Genomic DNA, 17,984 nt, shown 5'->3' on the forward strand with positions numbered 1-17,984 from the left:
AGAAGTAAACCATTGCATATATGGTTAAATTATTTTTGACAAGGATGCTTAGACCACTATACAGGAAGGGCAGTCTTTTCAACAAAAGGTGCTGGGAAAACTGGATATCCACACGCAAAAGAATGATGTTGGGCATTTACCTCACATCATATTAACTAAAAATTAACTCTAAAATATTAACTAAAAATTAACTCAAAATGGGTCAAAGTCCTAAGTGTTAGACCTAAGACTATAAAACTCTTAGAAGAAAACATAGGACAAAAGCTTCGTGACAGATTCGGCAATGACTTCTTGAATATGACGCCAAAGGCACAGGCAACAAAAGCAGAGAAGTTGGACTACATGAGAATTTAAAAATTTTGTATATCAACAGGCACTGTCAAGAGAGTAAAAAGGCAAGTCACAGAATGAAAGAACAAATTTGCAAATCATATATCCAGAATATATAGAGAACTAAAATTTTCAACAACAACAAAAAATTCAAAAATGGGCAAAGGACTCAAATAGATATTTCTCCTAAGAAGTTATACAAATGGCCAATAAGCCCATGAAAAGATGCTCACTGTAACTAATAAGGGAAATGCCAATCACAACTACTATGAAATACTGCCTCACATCCATTAGGATGGCTACTATAAAAAAAATAGACTATAACAAGTATTGATCAAGGTGGAGAACCTGGAACCCTTATGCACTGTTGGTGGCAATATGCAATGGTACAGCTGATGTGGAAAACAGAAGGAAGGTTGCTCAAAAAATTAAAAATGGAATTACCATATGATCCAGCAAACCAATTTCTGGGTACCCAAAAGAACAAAAGCAGTCTCAAATTCCCCTCAGGTCTGAGCTGCCTGGACTCCAGTAGGTTCCTCATTGGCTCCTAGACATCAGCCTCCCCAACTGCCGCAACGTCAAGACCTCCCTCCTGCAGAGTTCACAGGGACCACCTTGCTGCAGAGAGGAGTGCCCTGGCCACAGTGCCAGGCTGTCCATCCTCACAAGGCCTGAGCCATAGGCAGCCCAGGCTCAGCTTACCAAGGTCTGCACCTCCCCTGCACCTCCACCTCAGTCTCTGTAGCTGAGCACAGTCACTGCCTGGGAGGGCTGGCCTGGAACTGCCATCCTCCTCCCACCCTGCCCCACGGCATCCAATTCACTGCTGTTTCTCAGCACTGCCTCTTGGAACAGCCACCTCCCTCCATGTCCACGACATCCTCCAGGCTCCTAGAGGCACCTCTTCCCACCTGTCTCCTGCTCTGCTTGGCTCGATCCATCCAGCCTGCACCGAGAGCCACCAGACGGACCCCCTCCCTAGTCCTGCATGGTCTCCGAGGCCCAATCACATGCCCCACCTGGGTCTGCTTGGCTCTCACCTGCTGCCTTGTTGCACACCTCCTCACCCAGACACAGGGCGTGGGCCACACCTCAGGCCCCTCGCCACCCTGGCTGCCCCACACATATGCTCATCAAAGGCTCGTGTCACACGGGACCCTGCAGCCAAGACCTGCTGTCGTGGCTAGAGTTTGGAACCATGACATCAAGGTCCAAATCCAAGTTTTGCCACAAACTGGCTGTTGGTGGTCTATGCAGAACGCCTGTGTGTAGAAGAGCCAGAAGTGTTCTGTCAGGATCATCTGTGTTTGGTGGGCCAGAAGTGGTCTCTGGAGGGACCCCTGTGTGACCAGAAAGGGTCTATGCAGGAAAGCCTCTATGCAGACAGTGTAGAAGTAGCCCATGCAAGATGGACTGTCAAGCAGTTCAGGCAGGAACACCTGTGTGCAGACAGGCCAGAAGTGGTCTCTGCAGGAACTCCTGTGTGTGGATACTGCTTCTCTTTCCTTCCTGTCAGAGTGGCAGCCACCTCATGGCCCTGCTCTGAAGGTCACTTAGACACTTGCCTGGGTGAGACCTGCTGTCAGGAGAAGTGGAGGCTGTGCTGCGCAGGGGAAACCCCATCATGGGCGACCCAACTAACCAGGGACATACTTTTGCATTCCAACACATTTATTTGCAGCACACTTCAAGCAGGAGCTCCCACGCCCCGACCCTAGGTGACCCACCTTCCGCCCAGTTCCCCTCCTCTGCCCTGCAGGGGGCAGCATGTGCAAGAAACATCACCCCTTCAAGGAAAAAAGACATTTCTCAGGTGGAAAAGCTCCCAGGAATCCCCTCCACTTGGCCATAAAAGGTCTCCAGCATTTGGAACTGGGCCTGCTGCTGAACCAACTGCCTGTCTTCTTCCCACAATGCCTCCACCTCCCGCTCCAGGAGGAAGTACCAGTCCTGAAACAGGCAGAGCTCGGCCAGGGACCCCTGTGTGCTCAGGGCTGGGGTCTCCTCTGGAGCCAGCTGGCAGCCACCCTCCTCCTGAGCAGCATGTGGTGAGGCCTGGGCCTCGGGTGAATTCTTCCTTTTCAGGACACCAACATTAGAAACAGATTTTTCACATTTCGGTGTTGTCCTTTGAAGAGAAGCCCCCAGATTATATGCCCCCAGGACATGAGGCTGAAGCTGATCCCAGACCAGAGGTCTTCAGGCCATAGGCCCAGCAGCATCTTGGCACAGTGATCAACCAGGGGGACAGCCCTCTGAACAGCTCCCAGCACTGGCCAGGCCTCAGCATGCAGCCACGACACGGTGACATTCTGGAGCACGCTTGGGACAGAGGCGGCAAAGTCTGCCTTTACAGACACTTCCAAGCTTGGCCCCTCCTCGGGAAGATGGAGGTCCTCCTGGACTGGCACCCTCAGACATGCTGTGTCTGGGACAAGATAGCCCATGATGTCGGGTTCAGGCTGGACTTCCTGCTTCGGCTCCTGGCTTTTTGAGTTTCTTACACAGTCACTGGATCCTGGCAGGGAAGGAGGGGTCCCTGGGGCCCAGGCATCACTTTCTGGCCTCAGGGGCACCACTTGCAACCGAGAGATGTGACTGGGCCCTAGGCTGCCAGATGGTGATGGCAGATCTCTGAGACCACTGTCCTCATTCTCTGTACCAGCAGGGCTCACCGACTTGGGAGACATCTCGGTGACAGGGTGCATGACGACAGGTGTGAGGAACTTCTCCTCTACTAGGTAGCAGCCTCTTCCAGCCAACTCAGCGAGGCCCAGGAGATGACCTGATGGCTACTGGCACACAAGAACTTTGGGGGCATCAGTGGAAAATGAGGCAAAGGGCTCCTGGTGTGAAAGAACGATGGGTCCAGAAGGATGGGGAGATGGAGCTGGAGGGCTTTTGGTTACCTTGATGAACTGGGGACTGGCTGACCCTATGGTGCCCTGGGCTGGGTGGCTTCTGGTCACTGTGATGTGCTGGGCACTAGCTGGTCCTGTGGTGAACTGGGCCAGGGGGCTTTCCGTCACCGTGGTGTCCTGCAGACTGGCTGTTCCTCTGGTGCCCTGGGGCGGGGGATTCCAATCACTGTGGTATCCTGGGGCCTGGCTGAACTTGCGGTGTCCCAGGCCGGGGACTTCCAGTCAGTGTGGTGTCCTGGGGCCTGGCAGGTCCAGTGGTGCCTTGGGCCGGGGGGCTTCTGGTCACCATGGTGGCCTGGGGCCTGGATGACTCTGTGGTGTCCTGTGCCAGGGGGCTCCCAGTCACCATGATGTCCTGGGGTCTGGCAGGTCCAGTGGTGCCCTGGGCTGGGGGCTTCTGTTCACTGTGGTGTCCTGGGCCATGGGGCTTCTCATCACTTTGATGTCCTGATGCCTGGCTGGCCCTGTGGTTCTCTGGGCCGGGGGGCTTCTTTTCACCGTGGTGTTCTGGGGCCTGTCTGGTCCTGTGATGCCTTGGGCTGGTGGGCTTCTGGTCACCGTGGTGTCCTGGGGTCTGGCTGGTCGTGTGGTGCCCCTGGCCGGGGGTTTCTGGTCACTGTGATGTCCTGGGGACTGGTTGGCCCTCTGGTGCCGTGGGCCAGGGGGCTTCCGGTCATCCAGTTGTTTCAGGCCCTTGTTTGGCCCACAGTGACCTGGGTTGTGGGGACCCCGGTCAGCATCGTGTTCCCGGGGTTTGTTTCCCCTTTGTTACCCCTAGGGGTTGGTGGAGGGTCTGGGGGACTGGCTGGCATTGTGGGGAGGTGGGTGGGTGGACTTTGGTCTGGTCCTGGGTTGGGCATCCTCAGCAGATCGGGTGGGCTACGGGAGAGCCCAGGATGTGCGCCTCCGTCATGCGCATCCCACTGGGCGTGGTGTTGGGCTGTAGCGCGGTGCTGCGGGTCTTGGGGTGGATCTCCCCAGTGGGGAGGGTGTTCGGCGTGCTATGCTTCCCGGCCACCTGTCCCCAACCGCCGATCTGGAATGTGGGGCTGAGTGGCTTGCCTGGAGGGCCTACCCAGGAGTTTCCAGGTGCGGGTGCACAGGCTGATGGGGCCGGAGAGGGGTGCGAAGGTGGGTGCCAACATGAAGGTGGAGGGCAGGGTGCTGGCCAGGGGTCCCGTGCAGGCCGAATGGGCCGCCACGAGGGTGTGGGGGACATGGACGTGAGCCTGGATGTGGGAGGTGCCGCAGAATGCGGAGAGCAGCAAGAGCAGCAGTGGGTGCTCTGCTTTGTAGTACCGACCTGGCGCATCACAAACCGTCTTCATGACGTCAGCCACGCTTCTGGCCAATAGCCAGGCGGCTCTCACCTGAACAGAGAGCCCTCCAGCGCGCAGGTGGCCCTCCAGCGCGCGCACCACCTGGGCTGTTTCCCTGGCAGCGCCACTCGCACCACCGAGCCCTAGTTTCGCAGGGGGGAGGCGCTGGGGAGGGTCACAGTTGATTCCCCCACCTGTGGGGATCTGAGAGTCTGCCAGTGGCCGTTGGGCGAGCTGCAGGTGGCCCGGGTGAGCACAGACGTGGTGACGCTCCAGAAAGAAGGGTCTTCACACTGCGGGTCCCAGACAACAGAGAGAGTGGGCTGCTCATCTGAGAGACTAGAAGTACTGCGCCTAGACAGCACCCCTCACCCCTCCTGTACAGTTGGCTGCCCCTTCCCCATTGCTGCCCCCTCAGCAAAGCCTTTAGCCCTGCTTGCCGCTGACTAGTACGCCCTGATGAGCATTTTCAGTGACTTATACATTCACAGTGATAGTCCATCCCACACATGGCCTTTGGTCCCTGTCCTCCTTGTCTCCTGTTACAAACACTATTGCTTTTTTCCCCAGAGGTCATGTTTGTCTTCCACACTGAATAATGGTCATACTACTAAAGGTGTGTTGTTTGGTCTCCTGTTGAAGGCAGGCACATTCCCAGGGAATGCGTCCTGGCAAGAGGACATTAGTCCTGGTCCTCCTCTTTCTCTTTGCTGCGAATGGTTGGTCGTGAAGAGGGCTTTCCCCTGTTCTGGCCAATAGGGCCCCAGAGCAAGCCCACTGAGCACCCACTGTAGGCGGCAGGTAGTTTATCCCATTAACTGAAGAAGGGCAGGTGGTAGGAATCCTTCCCCAGTCTTGCCTTGACCTCGTAGTGTAAATAGGCAATGCTTGGTCTAGCAGCCAAAGACTATGAGGAGAGGGGTGGGTGGAGCACAGAGCAGCAGGTGCCAGGGCTCTACTGGCCAGGAACACTGCCCACCGCGAGTCCACCTACCTTGGCCAGCTTGTTGTGAGATCGTCACCACCTGTGTTGACGCCTCTTTGTGCCCAAGGAAATCGCATGAAACTGAAACTACCCAGTGGATACATTGCATCCCCAGAATTATCCATGTATGTTATATAAATATTTCTTGTGCTGACAGTACTTAAATTTGTATTTACCTGGATGAGACATCGGCCACTGTAAGTCAGAGCCGTAGCTGGTTCCCTTTGTATCCCCGATGCCCTAGCATCTTGGTTCCCTCAGTCTGTGCTCAATGTATGAATAAAAGTGTCATCAATGGCTTACAGTCTCAGCCTTCAGCAGAGCACAGCCCTGCACCCAGACAAATTCTTCACTAGTGTAAAACAAACAAAATTAGCACACACAAAACCAGAGAGCTTGACATCAAGAACCTGACCACTGAGTGTTCTACCTGTGGTCGCTGCTGTGACAGCCAGTCAGGGATGTGTGTGGGCCTGGCCCAGCTGACACAGAGCCCTCGGGTAAAGGCCTTTGTCCCCACAACCCCTGCAGGGAGGGGAGCTGCTTACAGACCAGAATTAATCTACAAACCTACCAGCTGGGATGTAAGGCATTAGCAGTTTTTCAGGCAGCTCCTGGAGTCTCAGTGCACACCCTCTTCCCCCTCTTCCTTGCAGAGTCATGTACCCATGCTAACAGTCTAGCCTCTCGGCTCCCTTGAGCCCTGGAGTGGCCACGTGACTGAGTGTTGAGTAGAAGGGTGGTTTGGGATTTCTGAGGTGGTACTGGAAGTGAGGCACATGTGGGGGCTGGACCCCCTCTGCTGGTCCCTCAAGGATAGAAGCCAGGGAAGGGCAGTGGAGCAGAAGGATGGAGGCAGATCCTGGCACAGAGAATCCAGATGTCTGTGCGCAAGAAAGGACTTGGCTTTCTTTTTCCCTTATGTTGGCATTTTGTTGTATGCAGGTGCACTGATCCCCAGCTGACCAGGGGCCCTCACCCCGCCTACAGCTTCCCAGGGAAAGGGTCCACGAGGCCTGTGCAGACAAGGAATGGGCCCTCACCTGGCCCCACGCATGATTCTAAAGCCCCCTCGTCTTTGCCTATAGTGACTCTCCCAGTTCCAAGCTGGCCCAGCTCCTTCATGCCAGAGGGCCTCTGCATGTGTGCCCCTCACCCTGGAGGGTCAGCTGCCCAGCCCTCATGGGCCCAGACCCCCTGGCCTCATCACTCCTGTATCCCACATGTTTGTGGGTCTACCCATACGTGCCTTCCATCCCTATGACATGTACCCTGAAAACAGGTAGCCCCTGTCTGTGCTCCTGTGTCCCCAGCCTGAGCACAGTTCTGGCATACAGAAGGCACCACATATGCTGGGTTGGGGCCTCGTGGGCCTCCATGCTTCTGCTCCTGGGAGGACAAGGTGCTACTCCTTGTCAGGACCACCAAGCACAGTGACAGCCTCAGCCAGGCAGCCCTCACACGGATTTTCTGCCCAACCCCTTCCTCACTGTACAGTTTCAGGCAGGTGACCGCTTCAACCCTGAAAGTGTGATGAGAGACACAGCTGCCAGCTGTGGGGAAACTGTGAAGAGCACATATACATGCCTGGCGCCTTGCCAGGCACGGGCCACCTTCTCACCCATGTCAGCCCCCAGGCTGGTGCACAAGTGACTCCAGAACGCATTTGCCCATGCCCTGGCTTGAGGACATTCTCGCACTTTCCATTCTCAAGTGGAGCTAGTGACAAGTCATGGTGCAGCCCACCAGCCTCTCCGATATCCAGCAGGGGCTCAGGATGTGCATAGAAGCTGCACCCTACCTTCCTATGTACTGGAAGGAGATTCCCTCTCCTTCTGGGAAGACATAGGCTGGAGATAGTGTGGGGCTGGGGCCTGGATGGGTGAGGTCATCAGGGGAGGCCATGTGGGGGATTATGACAGGTGCTGAGAGCTTGAGGTGGGCAGAGATGACTGAGGCCAAAGGGGAGGTTGGTGGAGCAGAGAAGGAGATCCCCATGAGACAGACTGTGGGCACAGCCCATGGAAGTGCAGACTCGGGGCACCATGAGGGCCTGGGCTCCACCCCAGTGGGCTCAGCCACACACCGAGCAGGAGACACATCAGGAATAGGTGGTCTCTGGATGCTTCTGGTGTGGGTGAACCCCAGGAGAGGCAGCACTAGAGGAGTTGAGGGGGAGCCCTGGGGTTCAGCTGGGACTGGCCAAAAGACAGACATGGGGCAGCTGCGAGAGCAGCCACACGGGGTGTGGGTGGGCTCTTCCAGCGTCATCACAGGCCCCCTGCATCTGGCCCAGTGGGAGCCCACTGGTCTTTCAAGCCTTGGTGCAGACGGCTTCCTCCCTGCTCCCCCAAGCTTGTCAGTCTGGGCCTGTTCAGACCCCACTCAGGGCTTTATGGGGTCAAGTCACATTCTTCCCACTGCTGGCACTCCTGGCAGTGGGGGACAGGCAGGGCCATAGCCTTCATTTCCCTGTCGCACTCCCATCCACCCACCCAAGAGGAAAGTGCTGAACCCCCTCTGTCCTCAAACCCCCTGTGGTGGCATCGTCATCAGCTACATTTTCCATCAACCATTACATCCTCCCAAACTTCCATGGGAGAGTCTGTCAGTCTCTCCGCTTGCCACGAGCCCCTCCGTCCTCCCACAGCCCTCTGAGGGGTATGCTGGGATCTGCACTCTCTATCGAGGTACTTCATCCTGCCGTCCTTCTAAGAGGGCAGCATTATTCCATCAGCTCGATTCAACCTGCTGACCACACGCAGGGCAGGGAGGCCATAATCTCAGTGAAGCACTGGCCCACTTCGTCCAGCCGCACACTCAGAGAAGGCATATCATGATCTCAATTTAAATCAATACTCTCCCTCCTCTCAAAAACCATGGGGAAGGCTGAGCATAATCCCCTTTACACCAGTCACCTTATTTCCAGCTCCCACGGAGGAAGCTGCCTCCATTTCCTCACCGAGGAAAGGCAGGCACAGAGACAGTGAGCCCCTTCTCACCATGTGGCCCTCATGGCATGGTTGCCCGAGGCATCCAGCTGGTGAGTGAGGCTTTAGATCCAACCCAGGCCTTGGCCCTGGAGTCCGTGCTGCATGGCCTCCTGGTGGCGGGAGTGTGCAGAGAGCTTCTTAGGAGATGGGTACAAACACGCTACCAAAACACGCCTAAAAATCATCTGGGAAGGAAAGTGGGACATTGACAGTGAAACCTAGGGGCTGGCAGCAGAGATGGAAGTGACAGCTGTAAAGACTTCCTGGTGTAGCGGCGGGCGTGTGGATGAGAGAGCATGCCAGGGGTCTCACTTGGATGTGGGCTGCAGTGGGAGAGGTTCACGACACTGGCTTCTCTGTGGAAGGTGTCCCCCAGAGCTGGTCACATCCCCAGCCGCCCCTGAAGTCCGTCCAGGGATGACGCCGTCCGTGGGAGCCGCGCTTCTCTCCTTGGCCACACCCCGCCGGGACCTAGTTAAGATTGCTTCCCGACTGAAGGCTTCTAATTGAGAGAACACACATTTAAACGGTATTATACAGAAAATAATCGATACAATATTAAATATCAAGGGAGGTGTATACAGCCTTTCCTTTTTTGGTTAACCATCACCAGTTTTTCTGGAAAGGGGACTTGGAGAGGGATTGGCATTTGGAGAAGGAATACAGGTCAGCAATCTGCGTTTTCATGACTAGTTCTGCCACTTCCCGATTCGGCACCGCCTGGACCGTGTAGGGCTGACGGGGTGTGTGGGTCTGCAGGCTGCCTACGCTCACCTCAACAGGCCGGCTCTCTCCCCGTAGGTTGCAGCAAGACCCGACCCGGGAGGCTCCCCCAAACTGGCCCCTGGCTGCGGCAGGAAAGCACACCAACCTCCCAGAGAACAAGCGCAGCTCAGGAAATAACGGGCTCACTGAACATGAGTCCAGTACGACACCAGATCCGTGGGGATATCGGCACAAAGCAGCGGCAAAGCAGCAGGGGTTCTAACTCCAACGAAAAGCGACGGGCAGGAGATACGGCGCTGCGCATGCGTGTTCTATCCAGGTGCCGCTGCTGTCAGCAGGGAGTCAGAGGTTGTGGAAGCCGGGCAGTGGCTCGTTACTAGGAAACGGGACGCTCGAGTGGGCGTCTAGGCGCTGCGTGGGCGAGCGCCTGCGCTGCATGGATGGACCAGGAAGAGGCCTCACTTAGGTGGGCAGGTGGATTTACGCTCGTTACGTGTTTCGGTGCGCGCGCAAGGCTTGTCCCCAGGAGAGGACGGGCCGAACCAGGTACGCGTGCGTACGGGAATTGGAGGCACGTGGGACGGAAGCGGAGGAAGGCTCCAGGGAGGTGGAGAACGAGCCCCGCTCAGGTACAGAGCGTGAAGGCGGAGCCGAGGACGGTGCCGGAAGGCGCTAACCGCCCCCGCCTCCTTCCCTCCGGGTCCAGCCTTCCTCCGGCCCACCGGGGCGGGGCCAGGTCGATTTAGGGGTGGGGAAGGAGGAGAAAGGGGCGGAGGATGGAGACCGGGAGGGACCTGGATCCCTGGCTGAGGTCGAGATCGAGGTCCAGGTCGTGCCCACTCTGTACCCTCTGGGATGATCTCCGGGGAGGACGACGGGCAGAAAAGCCCGGGGAGGGACCCGGAGCACCAGGTAGAGCAGCGGGGATACGCCGCGTTGGGGTAAAGCAGCTCCTGGGCCCGAGGGCTTCTGAGAGGGCAGCTGCAAGAGGGCGGGTGTGGCGGGAATTGGGGATGGTGGGCCATCCCAGAGGTGGTATCACTCCTTGCGCCCCTTTGCGGGGCAGTAGCGGCAGAGTTGTCCAGGGCAGCCCTCCGTGAGCAAACTTTGCCTCTGTTGTAGTTTCTGGGAGTTTAGGGTTGAGTCCAAGTTCCTATGGTGACCGCTTTGCTTCCTGCCTCCGCTCTCCGCATTGTTGTTGGGAGAAGGGTTCTGTTCAGAAACGTTTGGAGTGAAGCTGAGGAATTTGGAAGTCAGAGATTTGGTGGTTCAACCTGGCTCTTGACTCCCAGCCTCTCACTTTCTAATCTTCTCTGTGGACTTTGGGAGGTGAAGGGCCGAGATTATGTAGGCATTTGCATGAAAATCTCATATAATTTTAGTAGAAATTATACACAGGAAAGGCAGGGTAAGATGGCTTTTGTTTGAAAAAATATTTGCGGCTTGAATAACTGCGACGGTCATGGACCTGATACGAATAAACGTATAGGAATATATGTTTCTTACTTTAAATAAAGAATCGTGGCTTCAGGAAAAGTTTGCATACATGACAGTGTCTCAGTGTTTTCTCTCTTCCACTCCAGGCCCTTGTATCTCAGAGTATTTGTTGTTTTGGATTTCTTCTACTGATTTTCAGCATCTCTCCTACACCCTTCTTTTTTTAAAATCTTTAATGAATTCAACAGAATAACAATTGGTTTGTTATTCTATATAACTAGGAGAAAATAGGCTATAAAAGGAAGGTGTCACATCATTCAAATCTGCTAGGATAAAACTGATTCTTGTTTGTATTTTAATTGATGAACTAAACCATTTAGTCTTAATTAGTTGAAATAACTAGGAAGGTACCTTAATATTTATTTTAAACAATAAACTTTGGTATTATTTAATGGCAGCTTCCAAAACATATCTTATTGTATTTACTTTCTGAAAAAAAATTACTGCTTATAGCCTAGAATATAATCAAATGTAGAGATTCTTGGGGTTATCTTTCCATCTTCTTTTTCAATTGCTTTCATCAGTTTCTTTTAGGATTATTTGCTTTGAAGTACTCCATATACTGAAGCAGTTAGAGCAGGTGTTATTATTTATTCTCTTTCCCCACCATACACACCTCCTTCTCCCTGATGTAGGCACTAACCTGACTTCTATAATAGGTACTTCCATGCTTTTCCTTCCAGGTTTACCGTCTTTGTATGTGAACATGGACATTCTAATCTGGCTTGTTTTTGAAATTTATGTAAATGGAATTGTACTAAGTATTTCTCTGCATTTTGCTTCCTTATTCAACATTGTTTTTAAGATTTATCCTTGTTTGTCGTTTGTTTGTTGTTCTGAGTACACCACAGTTTATCAGCTCTAATGTTTATGGATATGTATATGTCTTGTCATGTCTTATACATGTACCCCATGATAATCTTTTGAATTGAACTAGTTAGTAAGACAGTTCTTTTGTCTTAGTTTTGCTGTTAATATTAGTCTATGTATTATTGAAATCTTTTAGTACAGAAAAGCCTCTTGAAAACTTTTTAATCCTTTATGTTTCCAAGAGGTATTGATAAATGATACCACTGTTTTATGCTTCTTGAAAAAGACAAGTTATTGCTTTACAGTGTAATATATTGAAGAGAAATGAGGAGCTTGGGTTTGGATGGAATGACTAGAGATATTACTTCTTTTTCATAAGAGAGGCTAAACATTGTGACTTTACTATTTTGTTTGAAGTGAATAACAAAAACATTATTTTTACTAAAAATACAAAAGCCTATATCAAAATAATTCCTAAAATTCTGTGTGGTTTACATATCCTTCTCTTAATGAGCCTATTGAAAGTGTCCATAAGCTTCTGAGACAATTTTATAAAAAGAAAACAAGTAGAGCTGTTTTGGAACCAGATTTCAAAATCTCATATAAAGTACTCAAATATATCAGAATATTCAGTAGATATTTGTTGACAACTATTATATGCCTGATACTTTGCTGGACACTATGATACTTTTTAGCAGTGATCTTCTGATTTGCTGAAAAATTAAAGTTCTACCAGGCAGGGACTTAATATCTTTTTAAAAATATTGATATCATTAATATACAATTACATGAGCAACATTATGGTTACTAGATTCCGCCCATTATCAAGTCCCCACCACATACCCCATTACAGTCACTACCCATCAGCGTAGTAGGATGCTGTAGAATCACTACTTGTCTTCTCTGTGCTATACTGCCTTCACCGTGCCCCACCCCTACATTATGTGTGCTAATTGCAATGCCCCTTTTCCCCCTTATCCCTCCCTTCCCACCCATCCTCCCCAGTCCCTTTTCCTTTTGTAACTGTTAGTCCATTCTTGGGTTCTGTGAGTCTGCTGCTGTTTTGTTCCTTCAGTTTTTTCTTTGTTCTTATACTCCACAGATGAGTGAAATCATTTGATACTTATCTTTCTCTGCCTGGCTTATTTCACTGAAAATAATACCCTCTAGCTCCATCCATGTTGTTGCAAATGGTAGGATTTGTTTTCTTCTTATGACTGAATAATATTCCATTGTGTATATGTACCGGATCTTCTTTATCCATTCTTCTACTGGTGGACACTTAGGTTGCTTCCATTTCTTGGCTTTGTAAATAGTGCTGCAATAAACATAGGGGTGCATATGTCTTTTTGAAACTGAGATCCTGCATTCTTAGGGTAAATTCCTAGGAGTGGAATTTCTGGGTCAAATGGTATTTCTATTTTGAGTTTTTTGAGGAACCTCCATAATTCTTTCCACAGTGGTTGAACTAAATTACATTCCCACCAGCAGTGTAGGAGGGTTCCCCTTTCTCCACATCCTCGCTAACATTTGTTGTTGTTTGTGTTTTGGATGTTGGCCATCCTGACTGGTGTGAAGTGATGTCTCATGGTGGTTTTAATTTGCGTTTCTCTGGTGATTAGTGATGTGGAGCATCTTTTCATGTGCCTGTTGGCCATCTAAATTTCTTCTTTGGAGAAGTGTCTGTTCAGCTCCTCTGCTCATTTTTTAATTGGATTATTTGCTTTTTGTTTGTTGAGGTGCGTGAGCTCTTTATTTATTTTTGATGTCAACCCCTTATTGGATCTGTCATTTATGAATATATTCTCCCATACTGTAGGGTGCCTTTTTGTTCTACTGATGTTGTCCTTTGCTATACAGAAGCTTTTTAGTTTGATATAGTCCTACTTGTTCATTTTTGCTTGTTTCCCTTGCCGTGGAGATATGTTCATGAAGAAGTTCATGTTTACATTCAAGAGAGTTTTGCCTGTGTTTTCTTCTAGTTTTATGGTTTCATGACTTACATTCAAGTCTTTGATCCATTTTGAGTGTACTTTTGTGTATGGAGTTAGACAGTGATCAGTTTCATTCTCTTACATGTAGCTGTCCAGTCCTGCTAACACCAGCTGTTGAAGAGGCTGCCATTTCCCCATGTATATCCATGGCTCCTTTATCATATATTAATTGACCATATATGCTTGGGTTAATATCTGGACTCTCTATTCTGTTTCACTGGTCTATGGGTCTGTTCTTGTGCCAGTACCAAACTGTCTTGATTACTACAGCTTTGTAGTAGAGCTTGAAGTTGGAAAGCGAGATCCCCCTGCTTTATTGTTCCTTCTCAGGATTGCTTTGGCTATTTGGGGTCTTTTGTGGTTCCATGTGAATTTTAGAACTATTTGTTCCAGTTTGTTGAAGAATTCTGTTGGTATTTTGATAGGGACTGCATTGAATCTTTAGATTGCTTTAGGCAGGATTGCCATTTTGACAATATTAATCCTTCCTACCCAAGACCATATGGGATGAATTTCCATTTGTTAGTGTCCTCTTTAATTTCTCTTAGGAGTGTCTTGTAGTTTCAGGGTATAAGTCTTTCACTTCCTTGATTAGGTTTATTCCTAGGAATTTTGTTCTTTTTGATGCAATTGTGAATGAAATTGTTTTCCTGATTTGTCTTTCTGCTAGTTCATAATTAGTGTATAGGAATGAAACAGATTTCTGTGTATTAATTTTATGTCCTGCAACTTTCCTGAATTCAGATATTAGTTCTAGTAGTTTTGGAGTGGATTCTTTAGGGTTTGTTATGTAGAATATCATGTCATCTGCAAACAGGGACAGTTTGACTTCTTCCTTACAGTCTGGATGCCTTTTATTTCTCTGTGTTGTCTGATTGCTGTGGCTAGGACCTCCAGTACTATGTTGAATAAAAGTGGGGTGAGTGGGCATCCTTGTCTTGTTCCTGATCTTAGGGGAAAAGCTTTCAGCTTCTTGCTGTTAAGTATGATGTTGGCTGTGGGTTTGTCATACATGGCCTTTATTATGTTGAGGTACTTGCCCTCTATACTCATTTTGTTGAGAGTTTTTATCATGAATGGATGTTGAATTTTGTCGATTGCTTTTTCAGAGTCTATGGAGATGATCATGTGGTTTTTGTCCTTCTTTTTGTTGCTGTGGTGGATGATGTTGATGGATTTTCAAATGTTGTACCATCCTTGCATCCCTGAGATGAATCCCACTTGATCATGATGTATGATCCTCTTGATGTATTTTTGAATTTGGTTTGCTAATATTTTGTTGGGTATTTTTGCATCTATGTTCAGGGATATTGGTCTGTAATTTTCTTTTTTTGTGGTGTCTTTGCCTGGTTTTGGTATTAGAGTGATGCTGGCTTCATAGAATGAGTTTGGAAGTATTCCCTTCTCTTCTATTTTTTAGAAAACTTTAAGGAGAATGGGAATTATTTTTTCTGTAAATGTCTGATAAAATTCAGTGGTGAATCCATGTGGTCTGTGGTTTTGTTCTTGGGTAGTTTTTTGATTACTGATTCAATTTCATTGCTGGTAATTGGCCTGTTTAGATTTTCTGTTTCTTGGGTTAGTCTTGGAAGGTTGTATTTTTCTAGAAAGTTCTTCATTTCTTCTAGGTTATCCAGTTTGTTACCATATAGATTTCCATAGTATTCTCTAATAATCAGGGACTTAATATTATTTAACCCTTCTCATCTAAATCTTCACCTGACCTTGTTTTTCTTTCTTATCTCAGAGCACTGGTGCATCCTTTACATGTGTTTCCTCTTAGCTCAGGGGTCTTTGTCCATTAGTTAATCCATGTCCTGGGAATCTCCATTGTGCTTATACTGTAGGACTTCTTAACCTGGAGTACAAGAACTTTAGGGAGTTCTTGAACCCCCTGAAATTATAAAGTTTTGTATGTGTTTGCACTTCCTGAAGAGAGTACCTAGAGCTTTTGTTAATTTTGAAAGGGGTCCTTGGTATACAGAGAATTAGGACAAGTTTTCCTACTCTTGTAATGACCCTTCAACACACCGGTCTTCTTCTAACTTTCCTCTACTACTCCTCTTCTCACAATCGTGTTTCCTAAAGTAAAAATTATCTATAGTTTTTACTACACATTCACTTATTAGTCCTCTTCAGATTTACTTCCATACCTCCCATTTTAAAATTACTTTGAGTCATCAAAATACATTATTTTGAAAATGTTTCATTGAGTACCAACTTTGTACTGGACACTTTTCTAGACATTGGGGGTGTAACAGTGGTCAAACAAGAACCTAGATCTCTTAGAACTTACATTCTAGTAAGTGTAGACAGACAGTAAACAACTGAAGAAATAAATGATGCAGCTTTGAATAGTGTTAAATGCAAATAACCTAATGAGAGAGTGACTAAGACAGAGGCTACTTTAGGTAGGAGTAAGGGAGGGCCCTCTTGACATTTGAGCCAAAGAGCTGAGGGTAAGAAGGAGCCAGCCATGCAAAGTGCTTGGGGAGGAAGGTTCCTGACAGAAGAAAAGCAAGGGTAGAGGCCTCGAAGTGGAAGGAGATTGGTATGATAGAGGACTAGAACACCTTTAAAGCTGGTGGGTGAAAAAGGAGAATACTAGGTCTATTTAGGGAAATGAAAGCAGGAGTCAAATCATGTAGGGCCTTGAAAAGTTTGGATTTTGTTCTGATTGTAGTAGAAAGCCTTTGGAGTGTTTTTGAGCAGGACTTCATTATTTTAAAGTGTTTTGATTACAGTTTGGAAAACAGGTTGTAGGGAGCAACAGTAGAAGCAGAAAAGACCAGTAGGAAACTATGGTTTCCTATGCAGTGATCCGTGTGGGAGATGATAGTGACTTGAACTATCAATGGAGGTGGTAATAAAAATGTAGAGAAGTGGACGGATTTGGAATATATCTTGGAGGTAGAACCAACAGGGCTGTTGGTGGATTTGAAGGGGAGTCAGGGAAAGCAAATAATGATTACCCTTCAATTTTTGACTCTGGGTATGAACTGAAATAGTAATAATAAGGATGGAAGAAATGTATGGGATTTAGGGAAAAGATTGGTAGAAATTGGTTGCCAGTAATATATATAAGCATGTCTTATTGCCAGATGCTGTTAAAAGTACTTTGCGTATATTAACTTGTTTAATCTTCACAACAACTCTATGAAGCAAGTATTATTATCATCCCTATTTTATGGGTGAGGAAGAAGTGGCCAGAGAAGTAACTTGCCCATGGTCATGCAGCTGAGAAGCGGCAGAACTACTAGCATCATGAGCATAAGCAGTCTGATGCTAAAAAACATGCTTTTAACCACTGTGCTATCTTGCACAGAATGGTTGTTACTCTGGCTTGGGTGTTCATGATAACAGTTTGCTGCTTACAAAGTACTTTTACTTGTATTCTCTGAGATCTGTACAGGAACACAGGTTCCATTCAAAGTTCCATTTCGAAATCATGGGAATGTGGAAGATACTCAGGTGGTCTGGGGTGGGGTAACCGGCAGGCCAGGGCACAGGCATTTCAGGTACACTGATTTCTGACCCTTTCTATTGCCTCCAAAGCTAGGGCAAGGAAAGTAGTAACCGTAATATAATTGTTCATAGTTGTTAGGTAGATTCTTGTCTTCTTCCTACTTTTAATTTCTAGACTAGCCTGATAGGTAATATTATGGAATCCCCACTTGACTGTTCAGTTTACCAAGGAGAAGAAGGTAAGTTCAATTTTATCTGCTTTAGTACACTGCTTCATTATCAACCTCTACAAATAGTTATTGATACCTTTCGATTATTCAAAGAACTCTGTGCAGATTAGTGGGAATACAGAGAACTCAAGGGCATTGCTTATTCTTAAGATTCTGATAACTGTGAGGAGGAGATACCAGAAAAAATAAATAGCTACATAAATTGTAAGTGATAAGTGATCACTATTTGATGGAGAAGCTAGAGAAAGTCTCCTAGAGAATATGAAATTCAACTGAGCCTTAGATATGTCTTTAGTTAAATGAAGGAAAGCGTGAGGGCAAAACTCATGAACAAAACATAATGTGTTTCTGAGTGTATGTGTAAAGAATGTGTAGAGTTTGTCTTTACTAGAGAGGTTCTTGGTGTCAAATAGGAGATAGGTTTGGGGAAGTGGGAAGGAGCATATTATGAAACACTCTGAATGTTAAACAGGTTTATACTTTAGTTAAATCCTTGCTATTCATGGTGTAGTCTCCGAACTTGCCAAATCAGGATCATTGACCAGCTTTTTAGAAAAGTAATATTTCAGGCATACTGTGAATAGAGTAAGTCAAATGTTTATAACTAGGAATACATTTTTCAATAGAAACTATGTAAGAAACAGTAGTTGGGATTTGGACCTAACCCATAAAGGCCTAAATGATTCATAAATAGAAATACGTGGTGAGATC

General features: G+C 48.2%; 2 protein-coding genes across 9 annotated transcripts in view; one reads left to right on the forward strand and one right to left on the reverse strand.

Moving 5' to 3' along the window:
• Window positions 1-574: 574 nt before the first annotated feature.
• On the reverse strand, window positions 575-9,800 carry LOC140850119 (uncharacterized). 4 transcript variants are annotated; one of them, XM_073239908.1, is made up of 5 exons: window positions 9,326-9,800; window positions 8,864-9,053; window positions 8,561-8,736; window positions 5,735-5,910; window positions 575-4,866 (listed from the first exon to the last, which is right to left on the reverse strand). In XM_073239908.1, exon 5 carries the CDS (start codon window positions 3,039-3,041, stop codon window positions 2,415-2,417), a length of 627 nt encoding a protein of 208 aa, XP_073096009.1. In that variant the 5' UTR covers window positions 3,042-4,866; window positions 5,735-5,910; window positions 8,561-8,736; window positions 8,864-9,053; window positions 9,326-9,800; the 3' UTR covers window positions 575-2,414. The 4 variants fall into 4 exon arrangements, with proteins under 4 accessions (XP_073096009.1, XP_073096000.1, XP_073096014.1 ...); XM_073239899.1 differs by having other exon boundaries at window positions 8,561-9,053; window positions 9,423-9,800; XM_073239913.1 differs by lacking the exon at window positions 8,561-8,736.
• The window catches only part of TSGA10 (testis specific 10), a 135,043-nt gene continuing 126,759 nt past the window's right edge, over window positions 9,701-17,984 (forward strand). For 2 of the 5 annotated variants that reach the window (XM_036994655.2, XM_073239890.1), the window contains exon 1: window positions 10,016-10,189. In XM_036994655.2, the coding sequence (XP_036850550.2) occupies window positions 10,133-10,189 (57 nt within the window). In that variant the 5' untranslated portion in view covers window positions 10,016-10,132. The other 3 variants (XM_073239891.1, XM_073239896.1, XM_073239889.1) reach the window with 3 other exon arrangements.

The sequence above is a fragment of the Manis javanica genome, chromosome 1, assembly GCF_040802235.1.
Source record: "Manis javanica isolate MJ-LG chromosome 1, MJ_LKY, whole genome shotgun sequence".
Lineage (NCBI taxonomy): Eukaryota > Metazoa > Chordata > Mammalia > Pholidota > Manidae > Manis > Manis javanica.

What these genes read in the sequence shown, in the direction of transcription:
- LOC140850119 (XM_073239899.1), bottom strand. Translation starts at nt 3,041, where the DNA reads ATGCACCCTGTCACCGAGATGTCTCCCAAGTCGGTGAGCCCTGCTGGT.